Source organism: Numida meleagris, chromosome 9, assembly GCF_002078875.1.
Source record: "Numida meleagris isolate 19003 breed g44 Domestic line chromosome 9, NumMel1.0, whole genome shotgun sequence".
Taxonomy (NCBI): Eukaryota; Metazoa; Chordata; class Aves; order Galliformes; family Numididae; genus Numida; species Numida meleagris.
In genome coordinates this window covers 5,470,593-5,497,989 of record NC_034417.1, presented here as the reverse complement: position 1 = coordinate 5,497,989, position 27,397 = coordinate 5,470,593, and the positions used below count along the sequence as shown (strand labels likewise).

At 41.8% G+C, this 27,397-nt stretch overlaps 1 protein-coding gene across 6 annotated transcripts in view; it reads left to right on the top strand.

Annotated features, from left to right (window-relative positions):
• The window catches only part of TJP1 (tight junction protein 1), a 158,106-nt gene that overhangs the window by 55,485 nt on the left and 75,224 nt on the right, over positions 1–27,397 (top strand). Inside the window, exon 1 of one of the 6 annotated variants that reach the window (XM_021407094.1) lies at positions 13,582–13,704. The exons of the other annotated variants lie outside the window; for them this stretch is intronic. Coding sequence (XP_021262769.1) covers positions 13,585–13,704 — 120 coding nt within the window. The 5' untranslated portion in view covers positions 13,582–13,584. Of the gene's footprint in view, positions 1–13,581; positions 13,705–27,397 lie in introns of those variants that run through there. 6 annotated transcript variants of the gene reach the window in all.

Below are 27,397 nucleotides of genomic sequence, written 5' to 3'. Positions count from 1 at the left end.
TTTATTTGTAGCATCACAAGGGAATTTAAGGAACTGCAACTCTATGCATCTTCCTTGTAAATTCTTATGTTCTTTCACATTGGACTGTGTGGCTGCCTGGAGTTAAGAGTAGTACTGCGTACTGTAGTAATCTGAATAACTCTTCAGAGGCCATGCTAACGCTCCTGTATGAGCAGCTCAAGCAACACCTGCAGTGATTCTTCAAGCATCTGAGCAGACATGTAAGTTGCTATTGAGCCATTTCATGGGAAATGCCAATAATAAGAAAGAATTCAGCTCCATGGAAGGGTGCTTGACTGCTAAAGAGAAAATTCCACTTATGTAAATTTCCTTTATACAGTGTGACTGCAAGTCTCACACATTGCTATTTTGTTAAATTATGACGTTTGGATTAAACAAACAGTGCAAAAGTGAAAGAATATTTTCAGCATGCAAGGAACTGTTGGCTTAGTGTTCCCCACTCTTACACTTACTGTGCTCTTCAGTTTCTTTAGAGGGTTTTGTCATTCTCTTATGTGATATATTTTCACAAGTGCTGTAATGTAATATTCTGATTAATGTTTTTCAACTGTTGTATAAGTTTAAAAATATTAGTGAGGTCAATGAAATTGTATGTTAATTACTATTTATTGCAGAAACACTCTCTTGCTAGTAATTGAACGCAAAAGGGCAAGCAATGTGGAGTCAGGGAGAAACGAACAGCCCTAGTCCTTATCAGAGGGCTGGTTTTGCAGGCAGCATGTCCTTAGTTTTCAGAGCTTACATAATCTTACCCGAAGCTGTCAGTCGCCTGCAGCTCGTGGAGATCGCAGCGGCCATGGCCTCTGTGACCGTAACAGCAGCTTGGCACTCCTGTGAATGTTTCTGAGGTTCATAGTAAAATGTAATGCTGGCTTCCTTCAATACTGATATTAAAACATAATTTAAAATAGAGATATCGAGTCAAAATTGAAGATGATGTAGACAATTGTTTTGAACTTGCTCCTACAGTCTTGGATTCGGGTTCTCTTAATGTTTATCATATATAGCTCTCAATAACACGAGGCACAGGTTTGTTCTTGGCATAATTAAACACAAAAATTAATTGCCTTGGAAGTGAAGCCTTTCCTGTGAACAGAAAACCTTGGAAGGGAGGAGGTTTTGGGGCAGGATGAGATGAAATCACAGTTACCGGGTGCTTATGAGGTTCCTGATGTTATCATTGATACCAGCAGACCACAGTTCCCCTCCTCTGATATTCTCCTGGAAAACATTTACCTCTTTTCCCAGAGAGAGTAAACCAGCATAGACAAATGAAAATGTGCTGCAAGACAGAAGGTTAAAGTGTATCCTAAGAACTTAACTCTGCTGTGCACAAGAGTTAACTGTTTTTAAACAGTCGTTTACTTTGGAGGCATTTATTTTAAGCAAGGCAAGCAGCTGAAACACAGTCCTAGAAAGCCGTGAGCTTTATTTATGTTTGTAAGCATTTCTATGTGTTGATACATGAGAAAGCATAGTCAGTAAGAAGTAGTTATCAACTGCAGAACAATTTTTCTTCACCAATTAAATTAAATTACAAAAAGAGTAAAATTTGCAAACTAGATATTTCTTTGTGCATGTATTGGTACATGTAACGTATCTGAAGAAGAGTAACACGTGGTGCTAGAACATGAATTGCATCCTTTGATTGCTGATTTCCATGTTTGGTAAGCCACGGTGTGGTGGCACAAAGCCAGAGATGGCAATTTTTCACCACCTCAATGTTTCTCAGTCAGTGGGAAATCCCCAGTTCACTTACTCAGAAAGATCTCGCCTTCTTTGTCAATTAATGGCAAAAGGGTGGAGTTGGGAGCTGAACAGAATATGATGTTCTTTACCCTTGTATGTCCTCAGGGATTTCAATGTATACGTACATGTTATTTGGTTTCATGCTTCCATAAATTTTACCCAGAATGAAAGCTTTATTTTATGGCAATAATTGCATAATGTTATAAAAATCCATCATTTAAACACTAAGTTGTCAACTGCATGACTTTCATACAAATTCAGAGCTAGTTTATTATGTGGCTTACAAAGATAGTTTTGTTTCAGACACAGTACGTCCTCTTAGCTGAAAAGGATGGTCTGCCAAGTACTCAGACAAAAAGGAGGATACATGTAGTGCTGGGGAGATGAGTAGGAGTCCTGTGAAATGTGTAACTGTTATGTTTGAGATCTTTTAACACAGTCAGAAATAACTCTTTGCATTCTGTGTAGGACAAGTCTATTTATGTATATTGTCATTGCGATCACAGGTTTTGCTGCAAGGTAAGATTCAGGCACACCAAAACATCCAGAGAGATGCTTTTCCTGGTGTTCCCCAAAACCAGTCAAAGAAATGTTTTGTGTGGGAGTCAGGGTGTGGTATCTCAGCAAGATGTCAAGAGCCAGATCCGCTCCTGGTTACATGAGAAATGCCTTCATCTCCTCAAGGGGACTATCCTTGAAATCCTTGAAACTTCTTTACAGAAAGGGTTGTTAAGCACTGGAACAGGCTCCCCAGGAAGGTGGTTGAGTCACCATCCCTGAATGTGTTTAAAATCCATTTGGATGTGGTGCTCAGGGACATGATTTAGCAGTGGGTCGTTAGAGGTAGGATAGTATGGTTAGGCTGAGGTTGGACTTGATGATCTTGAAGGTCTTTTCCAACCTGAGCAATTCTATTATTCTGTGATTCTATGATCCTTGTAGGTCCATGGAGCACCTAGTGCTCCTAGCAGAAGTGCTGTCTGGTGGAGACAAAGAACACAAGGCCAGTTGCTACTTGAAACACAAGTCATTTTTAACAATGACGTGCACGGTCCCTGAGTGTTTAAGTCCACAATTTAATAACAGTTTATCTCAATGTAATTTGCATACAATTCAGAAGTTAGCTTATTATGCAGCTTAAAAGCATAGCTTTTTTTTGGCAACAGTGTGTCCTCTTCACTAGGGAGGATGGCCAGTCAAAAACTGGAAGGAAAAACGGGAGAAAACTGGAGAAGATCACCAAGGGAAAAGGGGAAGTGATGGTAGAATACTACATCCTGTCAAAACTGCTTCAATACATTGTGTCATTATCCAGCCAGGTAATGATGTTGACACAATTTAGAAACGGAGATACTGCTTTCTTCTACAACTGTGTGGCAGGCTGGAATCAAAAAGAAGCTAACTTTTTCATTAGGAATTTCCATGATTGTTTAAGTATATACATATATACAATTTTAAGAGCGTAATTTTAGTGTGTAGGTTTCTAGGTCTGTGTTAGTAGAAAAGTTGCGTTGGTGGAAATAATTGATAGGAAGAAAAAGCAAAGCCTGTTTAGTGAATTGATTCCTTACTTTCCTGAATGTAGATTGCTTCACTGCTGTATGCACCTCAGATTAAGGCAAAGCTGCAAGTGGAATTGTTGTTGATGAGTCTCATTACCATCAATAGTGTCCTCTCCAGTTGGAGAGTTACAGCTATAGCACTAACATAAACAGCAAAACTGATCGCACCTCAGCTTTTGATCCTGTCATACTCCTACTGAATTCTAGGGCATTACTCCTTTTGCCTTCAGGGGCAGCAGGAGCAGGTCCAGCTGAATTATGTGACATGAAGATTTTTTCTTAGCTCTGTGCTGGCTGAGCTATATAGGCAAATTCTTGTTATGTAATCTGAAGATCTTCACAGTTGAACAATGCTGATTTATGCATTGTCTGCTTGTGGTAACAGTTTATTAGCAGGAAGATATTCCCTCTTACAGCTCTATCACAAAAATGTATGCATCCTTCTTGCAGGGCTTTTTCTTCAATTTTAGGTTTTTGTAACCTAACATCATAACCAATGATTTATGGATCATTGAAATCCATAAACTGAAGGCCACACCTAGTGTTGAGTTACTGTGTTATTTATTCAAACAACAGAGCTCCTAAATGCACTTTTTTACAGACTATTTGTTGTTTTTCAGAAGGGTATTTAGAAAGGATATTTTTAGACTATGTCAACTGCATGTTGCCGTTAGTAGTGTTTCAGGCAAAAATACCATGATTCTGTCTTTGTCATGTCAGGAGTATGAATGCAAGATGCTTCATGTATCTTTGGAACCAACATAAAAATGTAAATGATACCTCCTAGATTTCTACTGCATGTATTGAATGTATTTTGTATCACCGTTCATTATTTGCAGTAAAATTTGCTTGTTGGGATATCACAGACCACACTGTGCGTAATGCTATACATGAGTGCATACCTTAAGTTCATGGCCCCGTACAGGAGCGTGGGAGGCAATCGAGCTGTGCCACTCCCAGGCAATGTGAAATGCTGTCAGTAGTGGCTGTGTGCTGCACCTTCCTGGCTGCTGCTGTGGGGAGGTATTTACGGGCGTGGGTCACAAGTTTATGGCTCTTGCTCCCTGGCCCAGCAAAGGACCTGCACGCAGAGAGGCAAGGAGTATTTCTGGCTTTAGTTAGGGCAGACCTGTTTTGGCTAGCATACAAATAAACTTAACGTTGACTTTCCAAAGGATTTGTGCTCCTATTTGAAGCTGGATTTTACTTCTGGCAGAAAAATGCTTTTAAATTTTAAGGTGGTAGTGTTGGACTTTCAATGTGAAACATTACATTTTCTGTCAGTTCACCCTACTCACTATAAAACAGATTTCACGTTATCTATATACTGAAAACTGTTTTTTTTATTGACCCTAGAAAAGTATATAAAACAAAAATATTTTTTAAAGTTTGACGGGTGAAAAAAATCTTCTCCTTGAGCAGCAGAAATACTGGTCTGTGATATCCTGTGAGTGCCTGAATACCCTACAACCCTTACTGCAATGTCTTTCTCAGTAGGGTTACTCTCTAAACCATTCGCTATTCACAGCCTTATTGTACTCAGTACTCATTGGTGTTTCCATCTCCTGTCAGCTGGGTAGGGATAGCAGGTAGGCAAGCTGATAAAACAAGTTTGTTTTCTTGGGAAATATTGAAAATGATGAGTTGACACTTCTTTAGTTTGAACAAGGAGACTGATTAAAGTAATCAGCATTTCCTATCCCCTTTGGCACTAGCTATTGTTTAAATATCATCAACAAAGCATATTGTAAACGAGCTTGTAAGAGGAAGCAGTGTAGTCCTGTTGTCATCATTTCACTGGAGGCTGTTAGCAGTCAGGAGATGAATTTGTCAGATTTTGGTTTTACTTCATCTGGAAAGATCAATTTGGCATGATAATCAGTTAACATTGTGGATTTCCAAATGTCCTTCCAGACTGCAATTTTGTTCTCTTTATCATTAAAAAAGTGAATGACTGTTTAATTTAACGTACAAAGATTTGTGTCCAGATTTACCTTACTAAGCTAAGAGTTAGCAGTGGCAGTCAAAAGTGTCTTTTAAGATGAAATAAGGAAAGAATAACTGTACTTTGATGGCAGAAGAAAATGGCCCTTTAATTGTTTTCCGTTTTAAAATTTCCATTATTTTTCTTCCTACAACTTGGGGCTCCTAAACACACGTTCTTTTTAATATTACAAATGCAATTTTTATATGAATGTAAAGGTATACTACATATGGAATGTAAATTATTAATAGACTTAAGAAACTTTAAACGTAAAATTCCACTTTGAGCTGTTTCCCAAATTAAGATATGTGTGTGGTACTGCTGATATCTGGTATTTATTCTGCTTGAGCTAAAAAAAAACAGTGTGTGTAAGCTCTATGCTAGAGGGTATTTCTTAAACCTTACTGTTACCATGGATAATGCAAGTTGACAGGATCTAAAGTTGAGGGGCAAGTCATATGGAGTCTGCATTCCAGGGCTGTATTTTGGCAGGCAGAGGACAGGTTGGAAATACTTCAGCAGGATGATCAAGGTTTGCTGCTTTCAGACATGGGTTTGTGCCAGGCGTGCATGCAAACAGTTGATGTATCCCAACCAGGCAGTTACCTTTCACAAAAAGTGTAAGAAAACAGTCACCGTCTTTGACTCTGAGTTACAAAGGACATCAGATATTACAGCAAAGCCTCTCCAGAATTGTCTCCATGTGTGAATGGAGAAAAATTCTGTGTGACGGGGTTGCCTGATGGCAGTGCTTCATTTCAGGACCATAACTACATTTCCAGTCTGGCTATTCTGTATTAGAAATTTGTTTGTGAGTCCACATCTGAACATGGTTCTGAAACTCATTTTGAACTTCGCTCTGAGTAGGAAGCTGAGCTATAGCCAAAGACTCCCAGTTTTCCCTTTATCATCATGGAATTAGCTCTAGCAAAGGGAGCCAAGAACTGTGGCCTCCAGTGAAGCTGGGAGCCCGTCCGAGAAAGTGGTGTGGAGAGGTTTATAAATCATATCGCCAGCTGCTAAAATGAGGAGTCTTTTCTGCTTTACTCTGTCCAAGGAAGGATTTGGACTGCAGGGCCTGAGCAGCTGGGCCAAGGGAACAGGCTGCTGTTAGAACATCCCAACATGCAGGCCCAGATCACTCAGATACATGGGAACGGAGCTCCCTGCTCCTGGTTTCCAGCAGCCGTTCCTAAAGCAGTGCAGGCCTCTGTCTGCTTATCTTCACTTCAGTACTGAAGCTTACTTGCTTTGTTCTGCCTGAGTGATCCTTGTCAGGACTGGAACACAACCAGCAGGCCGAGTCCTGCAGGTGGCTGAGGGTACCTGGGTAGAGAAGTTCAGAATGGGAGCGGAATTAAAGGATGGAGGAGAAATGAGAAAACCATAAGGAATATGTTGTTTTAAGGGGTAAAAAGCAAGGAGGAAAGTCAGAGCTGATGGTGATGCATCCTGCCAAATTGATCTTTCCAGGCTTTATGGAACCAAGCCTCAGATAACATGGAGCCAGGAATTATTCGGGTACTAAATATGGGGTGAAGTCCATGTTCAGAAGGGTGAAAGAAAGAAAGCTCTACTTTCAAAATCGTTAGGAAGCAATGCTGCAGGTACCATACCTGTGACTAAGGAATATTTAATAGAGCACAATATCAACATATCTGGAACGCAGAGATTTCGGTTATCGTGGACTTGGAGTAGAAGTGGACTTTTCAGCTAGTTCACATGGGTGGAAAGGACCGCAGTATGTAAAAGTGGCACAGGATCAGTTGGGAAGGAGTGTTATTTTATCCAAATCTTCGTATCTGTGACAAAGACCCATCAGGAGCAGCTGTAAATATATGCCCTGCTTTGTGGAGTGGGAATTTCTTGGCGTACACTGTACTGGTGTTACCGATGTTTTCCTTTAAGTTCCTGTATAAGGAAGCCCTGCACTTCGTAAAGTTTCTCATATCTGATTAATTTTAATAACTGCATTAGATAATGTATGATGCCAGTGCTTAAATAAAACATCAGCTAAATCTTTGTGCAGTCTTACTGGGGAGAGGCTGGGGAAAGATTGCTGATTATTCTTTAATACCTTAATAAAACCTTTTGGCATAACTGTGGCTTCTAGTTTCACTCAATTATGTGAACAAGTCCTGAGCATGCACAAAGACTTATATTAAACTTGCAGATAGGCCCGAGGAGAAATTAAGGGCAATGAAATGAGAATAGCTACTGCCAACAGGGAATTAAAATTGAAATATAATCGAAAGTACAACCTCTCAGACTTTTTTCTTTCTTTTTTTTTTTTTAAGTCAGTCATCTTAAATAGAACTTGTATCCGCTCCTTCTATTTTTTCTTTCCTCCCTCCTCTTCTAGCAGTGCTTTGGAGCAGGATTTTGCATGGCTCGCAGGACAGGAGCTTTGGTGCGGTCTGCACGTGCTGACGTTGCCCATCTCGCAGGGCACAGCTGGAGGTGAGGGTGGGGCAGCCTGGAGCTGGGGGCAGTGGGACAAGGCTGGTGGCTTCCCTAGGAGAGCAGGCAGCATGGCCTTTCCCCGCAAATCCCCTTCTGCTGGTAAGGGGTGCGGCACTGTGGGGTGCCACTGCATAAAGATAGGCTCTGAAAGTGCCAGCCCAGCACAACAGGGTTTGTCCGTGCTCACTATTGCCTGTGATCTGTAGAAATTTTGTACTGGGCTTGGTTCATCATTTCAAGAACATCAAGCCTCTCAGCTCCTTTCTTCCCACACATTGCAGCTCTTTGCATTTGGCACTCCACTTCTGCATTTCTTGAATGCCTGTTATTGAGCACTCTTATCTGTTTTCTTATGCAGCGAGGCAGATACACTTGCAGTCCCAGGGACAATGTATGGTGCTTCAGTTGTTGAAGTCCCTATACAAGATAAATAGAAAAACTATTCATTAATCAGGACTGGAGGTAATTGAGAGAATGAATTTCTGCTATGTTATTCTTGTATCTCACTGTTGGCAAGGTTTATCATTTCTGATCTGCCATCTCTCCCATCTGTGAGTTTTTCTACATAGAAGTAACAGGTGACAAATAGAAAGTTTTATTATTAAAATTTAATAACTTTAAATGGATGTAGACTTTGCATAGCCCTGGCCTAGTGAGGCTGGAAAAGAGCAAGGTGATCTGAAACAGACAGTATGGTAGCATCTTGGGTTTCATGAATTTGTAGGGTAAGGAGCGCATAGGAGATACTTTTACTATTCATCAGTAAATGAGATGCTATTCTGTGCCTAGAACAGCTTGTTTAGCTTTTCCAAAAGAGATTTTAAGTACTGTGATGGTGGTACAGTAAAGTAAGTGGCAGAGAAAAAGATCTGTAAGAACATTTCTCTTACCATCTAACCTAAATGATCAGCTAAAATTCCTTTTGTGTAACAACATTTCAAGTGGTAGGTTTACGGGGAGATGTGGGAAAGTAAGGGAGGGCCCAGAGAAGTATTGATAAGAAGTTGCTATGGGTACTTGTTTAGCCAGTAACTACCAAGTGGTCTCTTAGGTAGCAAGGAGTTCAGACCCTCCCAGTGGCCACAGAGGAACAAAGACAATCTGGTATGAATCTAGTCATCAGAAGATATCTGGATGAATTTTGTATGCTGAAGGGTAGCTTAACACAACAGCCCACAGATCCTTAAGGTATTTCCAAGTGGAAAAAGGTTAACAAGGACAACACTGGTAACTTTTGAATCTTGAATGTTGATAAATGTTATCAATTGAAGCTTGCATAAAAAATCACGGTTTAACTTTTATATAAAACGTACAAGATGCAAATCCATGAATATTGTTTTTCAAGTCGCTTTATTATTCATCTAACATACAACAAATCGTGAAGGATAGATAAGGTTATACTGTGAAACTTGTCTTGTGCAAATATTTTCCCTCTTGGGGAAATGTTGACAGGCATAAAAGAGGTGCAGAGAATCCTCTGTAGAGGGGAAAAGGCTTCTGCGCAAATCCTTTTCTTACAGACCGTACTGCATTGCCACAATTCACAGAATGCCCAAGTGCAGGGAAACCCGGATTCTCTCCAGCTCTGAATGTAGCCACCTAGCAGGAAACTGCTGCCTCTTCGTACTAAAATTTCCCATCTGCAACAGTAGATACAATAGGAAATGCTCAATAGTTTCTAGCTTCATGTCTTTGTTTTCTTTAATTTTTGAAGCGGAGAGCATAGGACGTCCTATCAATCCAGTTTTGAACAGGTCTTCGGGATAATTTTCCAGAATGTCCAGAGGGACAGTTCGTTGCTCTGGGTTTGCCACATCACTGTCTCAGCTCAGAACTTTTCCAGAATTCTCTTTCTCCTGTTGCTAAAGTAACAAAGGTTTCTGGTGGAAACCAGAACTCAGAGCAAACGAGTCAACAGGCCAAGGCACGGAGCCTTGTGGCAGTGTTGGTTCATCCCTTTGATGCACGGCTCTCCTACACCCGAGTACACACACCGAACAAGCTGGCCTTAGATGGTGCTGTAATAACTGCCTGACTGCCACAGTCAAAATTACAGCGTATGAGGTATTCCTTCCAGATATTCATCAAAATGCGAGTGTGTTCTTGCCTTAGCGCAGCAAACCTGCGTCATGCCCTCAGTGTGGCTGAGGAGGAGCTGGCCAGGAGGGACAGCCGGGCCTGGGGCAGCCACGGTAGGCAGGGTGACAGCAGGGGCAGCCAGCTTCTTGGTGGAAGCAGGCAGGACATGGCTTATGGGCAGGGGAGCAGGAGGCCGTGGCATTGCCACGGGGCTGTCTGAAGTTGATATTGTTAATTCATGGCCAAGTGCAACCACAGTGAAGCATCAGTGTGGAGAGTGGAGGAGGTGGGCCTGGTGAACTGGGGTGGTGCTGCCTCGTGAGGGAGCATGTGGGTAGACAAGTAACAAGGAGAAGAAATGGGGTGCAGACTATGGTAACTCAGCAGTGTTAACATCTTCATAATGAAAGCAGTGCAGAGCAGAATTTGTTTACTTGTAAATCTGCTGAGACAAATTTACACGTATGTGACTTGGCCCCTGGGACTTGATTTTGGTAGAAGCAGCAGCAGCATGTCCTGGTTCCTTCTGTCCTCCACTCAGAGCATTTTGCTAGCCTTTCCTCAGTCCGTCTGTAGCACTGCCATCCTTGATGTGATCTTGTCACTTCCCCACTCCTGACCTATTTTTGCAGTTACGAGAATTTGGTTAATTAATAATGGCACATTTGAGGACAAAATGGGAGTTATGTCTCAACCTTGAATTCCTGCTCGCACATTGCCATATTAGTAAGTCGTGGATACATAGATGTTGAGTATTTGAATTAGGCATTCTTCCCTTTTCTCCTGCCTTCTGTTTCTCTTCAGGTTTTAAGCTCTGAGGGTTAGAAAAAGCCAGCAAACTATGGGGATTGCCAGAAACTAATAATAATTAAAATTCCTTGCTATAAAAAGCAATGCATGCTGTTTGAGCTGAAAGCATTAGAACACTTTCCAAGAATTCCAGCATATTAAATTCTGCTGTGACATTTGACTTACAGCATGTTAATTTTTTTTCTGCTTCAGTGCAGTGTAATGACAGTGAGTTCCACTTTTGTAAATAGGTTCCCACACAAATTCTTCGTATGACAGCATGTGTGGGAGTTTGCATAATCCAAAAGGAATGTTTCCTTCTTCGTGTTTCTGTACAAACCTGTCTCCATCGTGACAGAGATGTAAGCCAGTGTCACATTCCCTGTGAAGACAGGTGCCTACCGACCTGAGCTACGAGATCAGCATTTAGTTATGTGTGTTAGCATTCACAAGAGCTGTCTTCCTAACTGATAAGCAGATAGGAAAAAAAAAAAAAACATGAACGTTTTTGTAATATTTGACAGCAAAGCTCAGTCACTGCAGTTGCCTGGGCTGGTGAGCTCGGGGTGCTGTGGTGGCGATGTAGCCTCGGGACTGGCAGAGCTGCTTATGCAGGGCTCCCAGCTGGCATGCAGACATGGAAACCGCACAGCTGCCTGCATCGCGGGTGCCTACATGCTGAACCTGCCCCAGCTGCGAGCTGCTTGGTGCATAGGCAAAACGTGCATCACTGGATTGAACTTCTTAGTGTATCCCTAATGTACAGGGCCAGAAATCCTTCCCTTTTGAGGGATCCATGCTCAGTTACTGAGCACTTCCTTTATGTGGGCAAGCAACTGTTGATATTTCGGTGTTAACTTCCCAGCAAGGAGCTGTGTTGCAGACCCTTCTCGGCAGCAGTGCTGGCTCCGGCCAGGCTGGAAGCAGCTGGCACTCACAGGCCAGTGCATTCCCAGAAGAAGATCAAATGTGCTGATGACTGACTGGTAGTTCTGCACCAAGGCACAGTGGAGATGTGTCAGACCTGTTAAAGGGAACATATTGCCGATTCAGATCAAAGTTGAAATTTGACTATCTTAGTGATGTCAGGCACTCGCGTTCAGCTTCAGCGTTGTAGCTGTTCTGGCTGGTCTGTGTGCACTCTGAAGCTGTTTTGTTATGGTCTCTCAGGAAAACGTTTCCGCAAGTTTCTTCTGACAAGGAGGTACAGTATTGCTGTTATTAGGTTGTTTTGGGCTAAACACACAGCTGCTGCTGAAAGGAGTAGGGGTACTGCGAGTGGTGTCTTGGTCTGCCTGGGATAGCAACACCTGGAACTTCAGCAGCTGAATGTCACTGCTGGGAGCCTGAAGAAGACGGCAAACTGTGAAGCTTTGCAATGAAATAGGTTTAGAAGCAAACAGAAAATATTTAAAGAAAACAGATATCCATGTGTTCTGAATACTTAGTTCTGGTACCAGTGGGAATGTTCTTTTTATGGTTATTTTTATTGTTTCTGGAGAGTTCTGGATAATACATCAAATTCTTCAAGGGTCAGAGCTGGTGGGATCTCGTTCTTCACCCTGCATACTCTTAGCAGCAAAACCACTTTTCCTTGTATCCCTCAATATTTTTCATCACGTTTCTTGTTGCTAATGTTTCTTAAAAAGGTTATTTAATCTTGCAGTAATTATAAAAGACAAAAAAATATTGTGTATTTGTTTACCCAGTGGAAGAGGAAGGAGAATGGAAAACAAAGAAGGAAGGGTTGTTCTCAGCAATTAGACACATTTTTCCTCCAGTAACAAAGTAATTGCCAGTAATACTAGTGAATTCAGATCAATAGTAATAGCATTTTCAGTGCCTTGACCACGCTGCAAGTAACCTTTCATTTTCTGTGGGCATGGTCTTTGTAACTGTGTCTCATTTTAGATGATCGTATTTAATGGTAGTTCTGACATTTTCGTGTGCTAGCTAACACGTCAGTATCTGTTCTGCTTTCCTACTTTTTGGGGGTGTGTGTATGCTCTGTGTATAAAAGTAACACAAAGACATGTTAGTGTTTCTTATGCATTGTCTGTTCAGCTTTGAACACTGCGCAGCACGCTGTAAGGTGCTGTGACATATCAATTACTTATAAATGACTTATGTGGCTCTGATATTACAGCAGGAGTCATGTGGAAAATGCCGTGGCCATCTGCAGAGTGGAAATCTGGAAATGCTGTAATACCATATGTAACATCCATTCATTCCACATGGCAGTGAAGTCGGTCTGAAGAACAGCAGTGTTTAGCTTGAGCTGAGTACTTCTCCAAAGATGAGGGCTATTAAATGATTCAGACTGGTGATACAAATAGATTATAATAGTGTCTCATGTAAGTCTGAAAGTGTTGGTACAGTACCAGAAGAGTGTGTTATATCAGCTCTTTCTTGTGTAGAAACATTAAAAATATTAGTGTTATCCTTAGGAAAATGGTAAGGCAGTGACCAGAGCTGACAGTGGACTGGGCAGCAGCTGGTTTTATCCTCACACCGTGGCATCTTCACATGCAACAGATGTGCAAGAGGATGTGTAAGCCTGACACTCACCATGCAGCCCCATTCTGTTCCTCCATGCTACCCTGAATTTTTCGGGTTCCAAGTGTACTTTTTATTCGCATTTCTTCTTATTAAAGTCAGTCAGTTTAAGAAGTATGTTGCACTACTGAGGAGTTAGGGCTGTTGCTGTGGCTGCTGTTGTTTTTTGTATAGCTCAGTGGGATCCCAGTTTCCTCTTGTCTTCCTGTCTGCTGCAGGGACATGGAGAATTTCAGAGGACTTGCAAGGGACTGGGAGGGAATTCCCATGGCATGCTTGATTTAAGGAGGCCCGTGTTTTGTGGCTCCCATCATAGGAAGTCCACTGAGCACTTGATGAATTGTGCTTGTAGTGTTCTGCTGATTTTCATAGGGAGCTGCCATGACGCTGGGCGTGGGCAGAGTTCAGGAAATGCAGACAGGATTTGAAGCCGTTTTTGCCCTCCCCTGGGCTGCACCTTCCATCACAAATGAGGCACAGTATCTGCCCGAGGAAGTACAGGTAGGTAAAAGCTTGATTTTAGTTATTCAGCGTCATCTGATGAGTTGTGGACTGAGGTGGAAGGGCAGCTTTGAAATTCTTGGATTCTGCTCCTGTGTCCAGTGAGCACATTTCACTGATTCTTCCACCAAGCTGGTGTTATACTCTTGTTAGTACTGCAGTGCATGAATGACCAGCTGCTGTCTCCTGCCTTTATTTCCAACTGTGAACTCCTTTATAAGACTAGGAAAAATGAGTTAGATAGCATCCTGATAGTTTTCTTCTTTCAGATAATGGCTGTGGTTACCATACCACCACAAATGGGCAGAGGGATGTCAGTAGCACTAGGGATGCCTTACTCAGTAGTTGTAGATACGGGACTGTCATGTAATTCCAATACCCAACTCGTTTCAGTGAGGATCTCACTGTGTGAAAGGTGCTGGCAGCTATGAAAAAGCTGGCAGAACCCATTCCTCTGACAAAGCACGGGACTCCTTGGTTAGAATAGAATTTATTTTTATATTGAAGGCTTCCTGAAATATCTTTGTTTTGCTCTGGGATTATTGCCAATAGTATGTTTTTGTGACATTTTGTAAATGTACCTGCATCCTCAGATAACATTATTTTTATGGCTGCTCAAAGTAATTTACGAAAAGAAACAGAAAGAAAGAGGTATAAGCTCTCAACAAAGCCAGCGCAGGAAGTTTCCTAGCAGGACAAAAGGAAAAGGACAGAAATGATGAAAGAAGAGCTAGATTTGAAACGTAGCACAAATTATTACCTTGCAACATCCATTCCAGCATGCAAAGTTGCCACAGTGGAGAAGAGAAATATGACTGAAGTGCTAATCTTCAGATCAGGCAAAGAGTAGTTTACAGGCATCGCGTAAAGGAAGGAAGTGATTCAGTAGGTTAAAGGCAGCCAGAGAGCTTGAGATTGCCAGAGCAGCGCAAATGAGATCTTATCTGGGGATCAGGAGAAACGCTGAGGAAAATGAGAATGAAAAAGTAAATCGAGCAGATGAGGACCTCCATGTTTAAAATCAAATCTGCAAACCAAAGGGTGTCGATGAAGTGTTAACAAAACGTATTTCCAATTCTGTTTGGAGATAGGTAAGAAAATTGTGACTGTGGCAAAAAAGAAATGTTTGCCATAAAAAACAACATTTAGATAACGTATGCATCACAAGATCTTCAAGTGGTTTACAGAAGTGCTTTTATAGTTCAGTTTTACTTTATAGGTGATTCAACTTAGTAAATTAAGGGACTTGAGCGATTACTCAGAAAATCAGCAGCACAGCCAAACTGCAGACTAAGAGCCACTACATGCAGCGGTCTAAATATAAGGATGCTAGAAGATACTCTTCTGTAAGGCAGCTGGTCACCTCACAACTGAAATTTTGGTGTAACTAAACCACCAAAGTGCGAAACTGCGTTACCTGAGCTCAGAGCATCACAAAGCTGTTTCCAAGCATTGGAAATGGATGTCAAATGTTTATCAAGACTGCTTGCAATTCCTCTTTGCATTTTGTCTGCGTTTCACTGCATATTATAAGTGGCATGTCAGTAAAAAATAGATTCAATCTTGCCAGCAACAGAAAGCAAAGAGGGAAGCAGCGGTAGATGGCTCCCAGCAATTTCTCTTGGGAACAAGTCTGAACTGAGGCAGCTTTAGGGCTCTTCAGTTAAATTAGAATTTTCTTTCAGTTCTCTACATGACGGGGTTGTTCTTTTAGGGATTTTTAGGGACACCACCATTTTAGAAGAATCAGAAAAAAATGAAATCTGTGGCTTAGGCAACAGGCATCTTGTTGCACGGTTGCACTGCCTATGTTGAAGTAGATACCAGTACACAGCCCACGATGAGAAAATGCCTCCCAGTGTCTTATGAAGGGAAGCAGAAACATGCCATAAAACACTTGATAAAACTGTTTCTGGCTGATACGTTTTTATCTTTAAGGCACAGAAATCTTGGGGAATGTGGCCGAGGTCCGTGGATATCATACAAGGACCAGAATCTGTCTGTCATGGCCATCCTCGTTAATGGGACTGTAAGTCAGAGCTGGAGCATTGCTCTGCCTGTCAGCCTGTACTGCCCACTCCCTCACAGCACTATGTGGGGCTGAGTCTTGCAGATTGTTTACGCTCTGGTTTTAGTTGTTGGAGGCTTTTTCCAGAAAGCTTGTCTGTGTTGGTATTTTGTTGTAAATTATCTGCCACATTGCTAGTGCAGTGGATTCAGTTTGGGCTGTGGATTCAGTTTATGTAGACAAAAGTAGACCTGGATACATTCCAGTCCCCAAAGCAACCGTTTCCCATCTTCCAGCTCCTCATTTTAGCATCACCATTTTCTTCACCCTCCCATATCACGTAGTCATTATATCTGAGATGTGCAGCAGCTTCTTTTTATGGCTTAGCAGAGCTTCCTCCTGGCTTGTCAGAACTGGAGAGTGCTGCTGTCTCTCCTGGGTGAACTGGGTGAGAGGTTGAACAGACAGTCAGAAATTACTGTTTGGCATCCTGATTTATTGCCTTCCAGTGGTGCTTCATCCTACAATCCTTGTGTTACAATTTCAGATGTATGTACTGAGAACAACAGATCTCTGAGAAGTATTTTGTAAACTTCATCTGAAAGGCTCCATTGCAGGGTGACCACAGCAAAGGGAATCACAAGCGGTTTAATCATATGATAAGCAGGCAATGGGGACTCACTGATCACATGTGGATTGCTTTGCCCGCATGTTAGAGCCCACCAGGAGCTCTAAGTGTGGACAGGCTTGGAGAAGAAACCAAAAAGCACACAAGTGTTTGTGCAAACAGAGAGTCCCTTTGTTCTATAACTAGCAAAACAGTTGTCTCCTTGGATGCCTGGTCATGAGGATGGCAGTACTTTCACTGTTTTGCTCAAAGCAGTAAGCAACCTTCAGTGATGTGGATAGTCTGAAAATATGCCAGACTTATGTAGTGGCCCTCAAGGAAAATTACTCACTGAAGCCATTTATACCAGCTTGTATTTGCAAGGAAAATTAAAGAAAGATTTTTAGCTCTAGCAGTACAGATCATAAATCCATAAAAGCAAAAATACTTGAAGTGTCTTTGGTTGGATATTGTATGATGCTTAACGGAAATAAAATACCACCAACAATTTCTTAAAACACCTAAGTATAGAGAATTTGGAAGTGAAAAAAAAGGATGTCTTAGTTGTTCATTTTCTAGCTTCTCCCTTTTGGTTTCTGATTCCAGCAGTCATTTTACTAAGTTTTGTATATCACTTATTTTGTTTTCATCTTTATTGGCTTTTCAGAGAGAGGAATTCTCGTGTAGGTGTATGCAAGGCTGACCTGCCTTTTAGAACTCATACGATATCTGTTGGAGAAAGGAATAAGGAAAAACCTCTAAAAGCACGCTGTTTGCCAAATGGCAGTAATGTTTCCTGTCAGATAGCAGAAAGGGAGAAGAGGCATAATAAAGCTCCCTGTGATTATATAAGAAGCTGGAAAAAGTGACCTCCACTGGAGGTGGAAAATACTTCAGAAAGGTTGAAAATGTGCAGAACCTAAGATTCACAGAATCTTAGAACCATTTGAGTTGGAAGTGACCTTTAAAGGTCATCTAGTCCAACTCCCCTGCAGTGAACAGGGACACCTACAGCTCCATCAGGTGCTTGGAGCCCTGTCCAGCCTGACCTTGGGTGTCTCCAAGGATGGGGCATCCCTCACTTCTCTGGACAGCCTGTTCCAGTGCTTCACTACTCTTATTATGAAAAAAACCTTTTTCTTATACCCCATCTAAGTCTACCCTCTCTATGTTTGAAACCCTAGGAAATCCTGATTTTTGCTAGCAAGAAACAGTAGACTTAGGATTGTGGCATAATTTGGGTCAGAAGGGACAGAAGGAGAGCTCCAGCCTCCTGCTCAAAGCTGGCTCACTGTGAGTGCAGAGCAGGTTGTTCAGGGTTTCAACCACTCTGGTCTTGAAACCCTCCAAGGATGTGGATTTCACAACTGTAATGCTGAAGGAGAAACTATGGTGATAATATGAAGAACTTAAAACTCAGTTTGTCCTCTGCAGTATAGTAAAGCTTTCAAGAAGGCCCAGCTGTCCGTCCCGTATGTGGCAAACCACAGCGCTGCGGAGCAGAGCATCCAGAGGTGCTCCCTGGCACACAGCTCACTGCAAGGAGCTACAGTGGGGATACAGTGGTAACAGTGTGGTGACTGTGCTGAAAAACAGAGTTTTGTAGCTGAGAATTTGATCTATCCAATAGTGTTATTGTGCTTTTTGTATCTGTTGTATTTTCCATGGAAATAAGGAGGAGGCGTTATTTTCAGAGCAACTTATTTCGCTTAATTTTGTCTTCTTCAACAGCAATTCTACAGCAGTATTGTATATTTATGTGCCACCGGATAATTTCTAAGGCACGTAAAACTCTTCTTAAAGCTATTAATTAGGCCATGTAGTCCCCTGTTGATGTTTTACTGATGCTGGGAGGAGTTCAGTGATTAACCCAAGGTGGGAAGCTGTGCCTGTGGCACCTGGGAGGTAAGAGCCAGCCTCCGTGCTGCCAGTCTCAGCAGCCAGCGAGGAGCAGGTGGCAATACTAATGTCATGTGGGAATTCTTTGTGAACAAGGAATATGTCCTCCTAAAAAGACCCCAGAAAAAGCTTGGAAATGGGATTTTGAAAAGCAGTATGCCTTATGCAGTGCATTTTACACTTTTTTTCCTTCAGACATACAACAGAGCAAGGCAGAATAGCCTAGCGAATGTTCTCCATATTCTGAAACACATAAACTAGGAAAGAAAGGTGAAAAATGTGAGCTTTGTTGCAGAACTGAAGGGATGTGAGGCCAGTGCAGTTCAGAATGTAACATCTGTATCCCGCTGCTGCTAAAACATGGGTGTAGTCACAGTTGTTTGCCCTTCCATTGCAAAGTGGAGCTTAATAAACATCCCTGACAATAGGAGCTGGTATGGCTTAATTACAGCTGTTACCACAGACAGGACTGTGCCAGTTACGTTTGCATTGCATTTATACTTACAGAAACAAGTTTGTTCAGAAGAAAATTATCTGTCTGTGGATCTGTACTTACATCAAAGTATGTATGTTAAATACTTCTTCTGGAAGGAAAGATACTATCACAGACTACATCCAGTGCTTGTTTAAAATATTGTAGTGAATGTTAAAAATAGAGAACTCGGTCAATAATGGAAGCATCTTATTATTGTTTCCACAATCAGTACTGACTTCAGAGAGAAGAGGGGCAGGGGACAGTTTGCACAATAGCTTTTGGATTGCTTATGAAGGTTACTACAATATTTGTCTTGCTCATTCCATGCCCTGCTATGCAGGCAGAAACAGATTTCTGTGTTTTCAAGAGCTGCTCAAGCATAATTAGAAGCTGAAAATGAGTTGAAATCTCAGCTGGCGGTCTAGCAATTTGTTTTCATGCTGCAAGTCATTCAAAATTTATATGTGCATAACTTTTTGATGGGGTAAGGGGATAGCCTCGGTCCAAGCACTCTGTTACACCCCTATTTTTAATCAAGATATAATGCACGCAGTGTCCGGTTGTGCGCTGTCTTCTGTCCCTCAACGCAGCTGAATCTTCATAGTCTCTGCACTTCGTGTCTCTGAGGCAAGGACTGCAATACAACCATAATAATGTTATATAATGGCGTGTTTGTTTCAGCTGTAAAGCACTGCAGCAGCGGGGTCATTGCTAAAAATATGAGACATGCAGAGTGCCGGGCCCTGCTGGAGCCCTGAGAAGTGACCGTGGTTGGGAGCTGGGGCCAGGCTGTGGTGGTGCAGGGCCCAAGCAGTGCCTGGGGAGCGTGCCACAGAGGGAGCATCCCTGTGTCCTGCAGCTGGCGCGGTCAGGAGGGCTGTGGTGGGGTTCTCTAGCAGGGGTGGAGGCTGCCTTGTCCCCAGCCAGTGGGGGGCTGCAGCTGGATGCCGGCAGTGCCTGTCCCTCAGCTGCCTGCTCCCACGCAGCCAGCATCTGGGAGCAGGGGGCTCAGCCTGGTGCTGGCTGCCTGCTCTGAGCAAACGCAGACCTTGCTCCCAAGCAGCTCCACGTGCGTGATTTTAGAGCATCTCTACCTCCTTACATTCAAAGAGCCTTTTAGTGATGGAGTGCATACGCTGGCTGAATAAATTTTGGTTTCAAATACAAGAAATATCTCTTGAAAAATGAGGATGCTGATGCTGTAGAATACTGCCTTTCGTCCTGTCTAACTAATAATATGAGCGCTGGTAAAGCAGAGCGTGCCCAGGTGCTCTTTACTTTGAGACTGATCGTTTCTCCTTCACTGGCCAGCGTGCAGGGCTGTGTCAACAGGGCACAGACCATCTCCACTGTTGACAGGACAGATTTGCGGTGAAGGGTTGGGGGAAGGTGGTGTATGCTTTGTATTTGTCTTTTTGGTCAAGAAGGACTTTATCTGAGATAGTGCATATAACACAGATACATTCCAGAGACCTCAGCCAACTTAGCCCTGAGATCATTGGAATTCCATTTGCAGTGAGAAGGAAATATGATTTAGATATATTTTGATTATACAGTCTAGTCTGATCTCTGAAAAACAAACCTTTTTTTATGAAATGTGATACATAATGAAGTTTTTGCTTGGAAGAGTAGTTCAGATAACAACATTCACATATTCAGCATCCACCCTTAGTCACAACATGAAATCCCGTCAGGTAAGAGCTCATTAAGTTGTGCCGCAACATTGCCGAGTGTGAGCGCAGTGACACGTTCTGAGGCCGTGTCCATCTTAGCCCTCTCCTGCCTCTCCAGCAGGTTATGCAAGATGGGGCTGGTGCTGCCCCAGGGAGGCATCGCTGTGCACACCCTTCTCTCTGGGCCTTTTGTGACCACGCGTGGGTAAAGCTGACCCTGCATATATATGAGCAAAAATTTTGTACAGCTCAGAATTTTCTGTGGTTTTTAATATACTGAGGGCTACTACATTATCCCAAGCAAACATAATAAACACTAGACGTGATTAGTAATCCTCACTGAATATGTTCATGTAGGTAGTTTCACTGATTTTCCCACGTGAAGCAGACGTTCAGTGATTCCCCTTCTAGATCACTGCTGTGGGCGAGCTGTGGTGATGCAGGTGCAGTGCTGGCTGGGGAGCAGCAGAGAGGCGTCACACGAGCTGTGGCAGCTCCCTGCTCCCTGGCCTCCTTCTGCCCCCCTCCATGAAGATCCCAGCCAACCCCGGCTGCTATCTCCAGACTACAGAGCCTGTGAAGAGAAACCACTAATTATCTTCATAATCGTTTTGTCAGCACCATTAAGGCCCATGCGGGTGCTGACATGGGTAAAATGTTTTGGAATACTTTCTGTGGTTACTCAGGGGCTAGGTTTGCTCTGGTTTTTCGTACTCTTGGTGTATATTGTTAAGAAAAAAAGGAGATGCTCGTTCATCCAAATAAAGTATAGCTATCCTGATACACAGCCTTAGAAGAAATGTTTGTCCAGTAGTGCATGTCAGAACGGCACCACTGGTGTTCTGAAAAATGTCATCATGGCATATCATCAGATATAAGGATAATAGGGAATAAGGGAAGGTTCAGGCTGCGTATTAGGAAGAATTTCTTCTCAGAAAGAGGGGTGAAGCATTGGAACGGGCTGCCCAGGGAGGACATGGTTAATGAGCATGGTGGGGATGGGTTGATGGTTGGACTAATGATCTTAGTGGTCTTTTCCAACCTTAGTGATTCTGTGATTCTATGATAAGTAGTCGTACGGCTTATTTCAGCCTCCAGGTTTGTAACTGGGCCTTCATGAGGAAAAGAAGTGTTTAAAGGGCTGCCCTTTCTAATGAGAAGCTTTAGAAAAGCATGGGAAAAAGTCTTAACGTAGTATCTGCAGAAGAACTTTGTCAAAATGTGTTACATCCCTCATAAGAAACCATATAGATCACAGCAGTGTCAACAATCTTGCTGTCAGTTACAATCTCAACTCCAAGAGGTACCAGAGTCGTGTGACTCACGAAGATTCTGACACTTGGCAAAACTGACTTCTCTCCATTTCGAAAAGGCTTTCAGAAGGACTTACTAGTTAGAGAGTGAGATTTACAGGCAGAGGCTGTTTCTTTATAACAGTAAAGCATAGCACTGAAAGCAACAAGCAAGCTTTCAGGTGCTTGTGGAAGGCAAAGGGGTTGAGGGTCTGCCAACAGCTGCAGCCTGGACTTTGCAGGGAAGCTTTCTTTATTGTTTGTCCTTGCTTTGCCTGCTCTGAAAACAAGAAGCATTTCATTCCCCAGGCTCTTGCTTTAGCACCTTTCACAAGGATTAAAATCTCACACGTTTAAAAAAAGATACGGCAGTTACAGGTTTTCAGTTTGCACACCGGATGGAACTGACAGATGTGTAAAGAAAAGATTTAGCTAATGAAATGGATATAATGGTGAAGCCTCTGCTGCCTAACAACCTTGAAATGTTAGAGGTGAGAAATGCTCATCCAGATGTGGTAGATAGTGTCTGCCCTCGCCCAGTGCAAGCATGGGGAGTTTGAACAGTTAGCTGCACACTGTAAGTGTTTTTGCTTGGAATCTTGCTGGGCTGTCTGTGTGTGTTTAGCCAGATTAAAGCATCACGCTGACTAGAGCCTCTTGGCATCGCCATGATGTAGGTTGTGGCATGCAGTCTTAAAGAGGGAAAGTTTCTCTGGTAATACAGCAGAACCTGGAAAATTTCTGTCTGCTTATTTCTCAGATTTAAAGTTGGAGATTGAGATGTACCCTTGTAAGCAAGTACACGTCCAGCTTTAACCTGCTGAGGTCAGAATTGAGCCCCTGCCTGCAGGCAGATGCCACCTGTGAGGTTCTCTGAAGAGCTCCTGGTCTGGCAAACGTAAATCATTTTACAGATCTGTGTGCAGGGTAAGTGCCTGAGAGCCAGACTGAATCTGACTCACACTGAGAGAATTTCAGCTAAGAGAAATGAGTGAAATTTGGACCCTAGGATGGTATAGGCAGTGTGATGACTGCAGAGGAAATCTTACAGAAAATCTTGCTTACTTAATACCTCACATCTCTTCGAACATCTTGTTTACTGCATTAAACATATCCAGTATTACTCTGTGATCAAAAGTCATTTTTAAAAATCTTGAACTGAGATAGAATTTAGTTATTTCTAGAAAAAAGACCTACTGGAAATGTATTAGAGATTGCAGCTAATGGGACAAAGTGTGAAAAGTACGCTTTCTGCTGCCTTTTGAGCGACTTGGTAACTACTGGCTTCACTGAGTCTATACACAGCCAACACTGCAGGAATCTCCAAAGTGAGGAGGCGTGCATCTCAGGATTTCCTGCACCTGCATGATGCAAATGCAAGCAAGTCCTACAGGACCTCTTGAAAAATGTAATGCAAGTATCATAGGGGTGAAGTGTGCGATCTTAGCTCACGTGAAGTGCAGGTTGCCTTGCTTTTGTAAGGTGGGCGTTCCCTTTGTCCTTCAGTTTGGAAATCTGTGAGTGAAGAGATATATGCGCTTCAAGCGTAGGTAAATAATAAGCAATTGTAGGTACATAATCGTGTTACCTTTACTAGTAAACCCGGCTTAAAAAGTCCCTATCTTTGGCCACTTACTCTTGCCTCTGTTCTAGAAGAAAAAAATTTTAAAGAGTATTGTTTTTGTAACTCCCACTCACAGTTAGCCTGATGCAGCTATGAAGGTGGTGGAAAGAGGTGCAGGGGCAGACATGAGTGGTCAAGTAGCAGCAGAAGAAAGTGGGGCTTCTGTCGCATCAGTGTATGTTGCCTGATGATTTCTTGTGCTGTGACATACCAAAGCCCAGCAGGCAACCTGTGACGTTTTTTTCTTTCCTGACAACAACAGATCAGGAAATAATGCAATATCCTCCCATACTAAGCACTTTTTATTATTCACTCCAGTATACTGCCACTTGAAACTATTACATAAAGTAAAATGTTTAAACTTCTTTTAAAAACTTGCTGTGAGTTTTATTTGTGTAATTAGACAGATTAATATTAACTGCAGTCTAACAGTTGCAGATGAAGCGTTCCACCAGGGCGTACTGTGCAACCACACGTTGTCCTTGGGAGCTGGGTTTTCCTGCCAATCACAGACAGCCAAAAACAGAATCTGTAATATCACAGATATCCAGATGTCTCCCTGGCTGCTGCACGTGGGAAGTGACTGAAGAGCAACTTAACTCTTAAGATGAGAAGTCTGTTACGCTCAGTAAATGCGTAAAATGCGTAAATCTTAAATGAGACTGATTCAGATGCAGGGTGAATTATTGAAACATATAGTTAAAATTCATAAGGCTGTGTTCTGCTGTAGTATTTTATAGCAAAATAATATACTTTTTGATAATAATGGCTTTGAATGGGAGCCCCCAGAAAACCATCACAGAGCAGTTGTGACACCGCTGTGCTGTACAGCCATCCCGCACTGCTGTAAGAGCTGCATGGGGCACAAGAGGAATAACCTGAGTTTCTTCTACTGACACAGGCAGCAGACTTTTAAAACTGTTTTTGTTTTAGATGCCTTAATATCAGGAAGTGGAAATAAAAACAAATACCAAGGTGGATAGGGTTCATAACCCTGTGGGCGTGACCATCAGAAGCTTACTCACCTTACTTACCTCCTCTAAACCTTACGAAAGTCACTCTTACAGAGCAGGTGCTGCTAGGACAGAGCTACCAGATGAGGTGAAGATTACACTGGCATTACTGGCTCTAATCTGCTGTTCCTGCTTTTGAGTACACCGTCAGTCCCTTGACTCAGTGGAGCTGGGCATGTGTTTTTTAAGATAATAGATGGAGTCTTGTGCCAGTTGTGGTAAGAACATTTAGGGGATAAAATTAGAAGAGTCTAATGCCGAAAGCTGAGGCAGTAACTGTGAGTTATTACTTCTAAAGTTCAGACATTTAAGTTTGTACATTTCTGCAACTATACTGTGAAATATTTATATGAAGAACTAGGAACCAAATGATCTTAAGTTTTTTGCAGTATTTGTAAAATCTGTTAGGAGTAAAAAAATGTTTGGTGTTCTGTTTTTATGTTGAACATAGCAGCTTTCAGCACATAGTTTCCAGTTCTGTATGCGCGCCGTCTCATTAACAAAAGCGTTGTGATGCTTTTCTGTGGTGCTGATTGCAAGTGAGGTATTTGTGTTCAAGAAACTGGAGACATCATCTCACATTTCAAAACGATCTGGGTTGGAAAACCACTCCCTTGCAGGACCCACATGCATGGCTTCATCAGTCCCAGAAGATGGGCATTTCTCTTTGGGTTTCAGAGAACAGCTTTGTCACTTTGCGTTGTGTGCAAGGGCTCCTGGAAAAATCTGCAATACAGAGGAGTTTGCCAGCAATTAATTAAATCAATCAATTTTATTAAGCTATCCCTAGTCTGCTTTTCAAAAATCCTTACAGTCTGTAAGTGACAAAGATCTTTGTACTGATGTGTATTAGTTGTTTGCTTTTACTCACCGAAGATAGCTGCGCACGTCAACTTTGGAACCTGCTCCTTTTTGTTTGGGCACACATTTTTAAGAATGAACTAATCACATTATCCTGTTCTATGTAAGCAAATATGATGAAGAGCAATTCCAGACCAGTGCTGCATAGGTGGCGTTGTCTCTGGTGTAACTGTTTAGTTGAAGGAAACCGCATCAGTAGTGAATGTAAGACTGCTGAAGTTTTTCACCTGTCTTTGAGGTTTTTTTACTGTCCCCTATCACTTAAATAAAGCTGGCGGAAGCAGAACAACGCAGAATAAGTATATCTGATGTTCTGACATCCAGTGGCTGCCTATAGTGAAGCATTTTGTAAAATTAGCCTTGATCAGCTGCAGTGAATTTAAAATACACAGCTCCATTGAGGCATCTGTCAGTGGGATGTAGAGTAGTTTTACATAGCACTGCTGTAATGAATTAGCTCTGCTGTCATGAACCAAGATTAAAGCTTACTGATAACATGTTCTTGTGTTCCCAGACTTTGTCACTGTACATAATAATATGAATGACAGAGATTCTCTAAGACCTGGCCAAAACCAAGGAGACGGGGTTTCTTTTTATAAGGATATCCTAAAATAATAACCAAAGAGTGTAGCCTGTGTTCTCTTCAGCTCTACAATAATAAATTCTTTTAATATTTTAAAGCTGAAAATAACATTGCATTGCCCCCATAACCTACTTTTAATTCTATTTGTACACTTGCTGTTTGCTTAAAAAGTAAAATGTTCTGCTTGAACAGAAGAGCCTTACACTATGTTAAACCTAATACACTGCAATAAATAAGAAAAAGTAATAAATATGGAACATCAGGTGTTTAAGACTTCCTGACTGGTGATACAGGTCCAGTTTATTCTCAATCAGGATGTATTCAGCCTCTGATGTCTACTTGCAGTGTATGCTTTCACCTATTAATGAGAGAGAAATTATAGATGTTTGGGATTTTGTCTAATGGCTCTACTATGTGGGAGGTGATGTGGTATTGGAGGACTCTATTCACTGTAATATTGAGCAATCATCTGCAGTGTTTTTAGATGAGGGTCCTGCAGTGGTACACAGCCTTTTAAAGAGGAAGGTAGGAAGTAAGCTTTAGTCAGTAAGCTTAGGAAGCAAGCTTTAACTTGTAAGGAGGAGGAAGATAAGAGTCATTACTAGACATCCTTACTGCACTAATGTTTTTTTCCTAGGAACTCGATTCAAAAAGACTTGAAAAAAATACGTAATTTTAAGCACATGAATTTCCTAATGATTTCTTTAAACTACTTCATTATTTCTTGAGGCGAAAAAAGGTACTTTCTTCTTTTGTGGTTTGCTTTGTGAATTCTGGTTTTCAGTTCCCTTTTTCTCTTAGTTCCTGAAAAGCTGAAATCAAGTGCCAATTAGGAATAGAGAACATACAGTATCAACTCAACTGCTTGGCATCACTGATGCTACATAGGCATATTTATAGCTAATTTTCCCAGGACTGCTTCATGCCGCAGCAAAAGCATCTGATATCTTTGAAAGATCTTCTATGAATTGTTTTCTTTCTGAGCCACATATACCACGAAAACCACAGGAAGTTGTCTCGGTAGTGGCTGTGGTTCTGCAGTTTCCTTCTTCCTCATTTTAAGTGATCAAAACATTTCTTAAAAAATTAAATCAACATAGAGAATAGACTTACTGTTCTTGCAGTATGACAGATACAGAAATAAGGATTCACACATCGGATTGTCCTTCTGTGTCCTTTGAATCAATTTAAGTTTGTGGCTTGAACTGTACTGATCAAAGCAGTTTTATTTTTAACAAGAAAATGCAATAGTACTTTTTTTAGACATCTCAGTGGCAGTTATTTTAAAGATCAGTAAAGTACTGCTGTTACTCAACTGTTGATTTCTCAGACAGTTTTCTCTCCAAAGACAGAGAAGTTGTCCTGTTTTCTGAAAGGGCAGTATCAGAACTATTATTTAAAGTTTTGATTCTTCAATTACATATTGCAGATGGAACTTGGTATATATCTATCTCACTGAATGTACTCTCTGTAGTGCCTGTATATGCATAGACATTGTACGTATGTGTTTTGCTGTTTATCGCTGCAAGTGTGTACAGGGATAGGTGTTTGCTGTTGTTAGAGCCTTTTTTCAGGGAATTCATGAATACACAGGAATCCCATCATTTTTCCAAAAATGTAACTGTCACATTTCAGAGATGAATTTTGTAATACTTTAT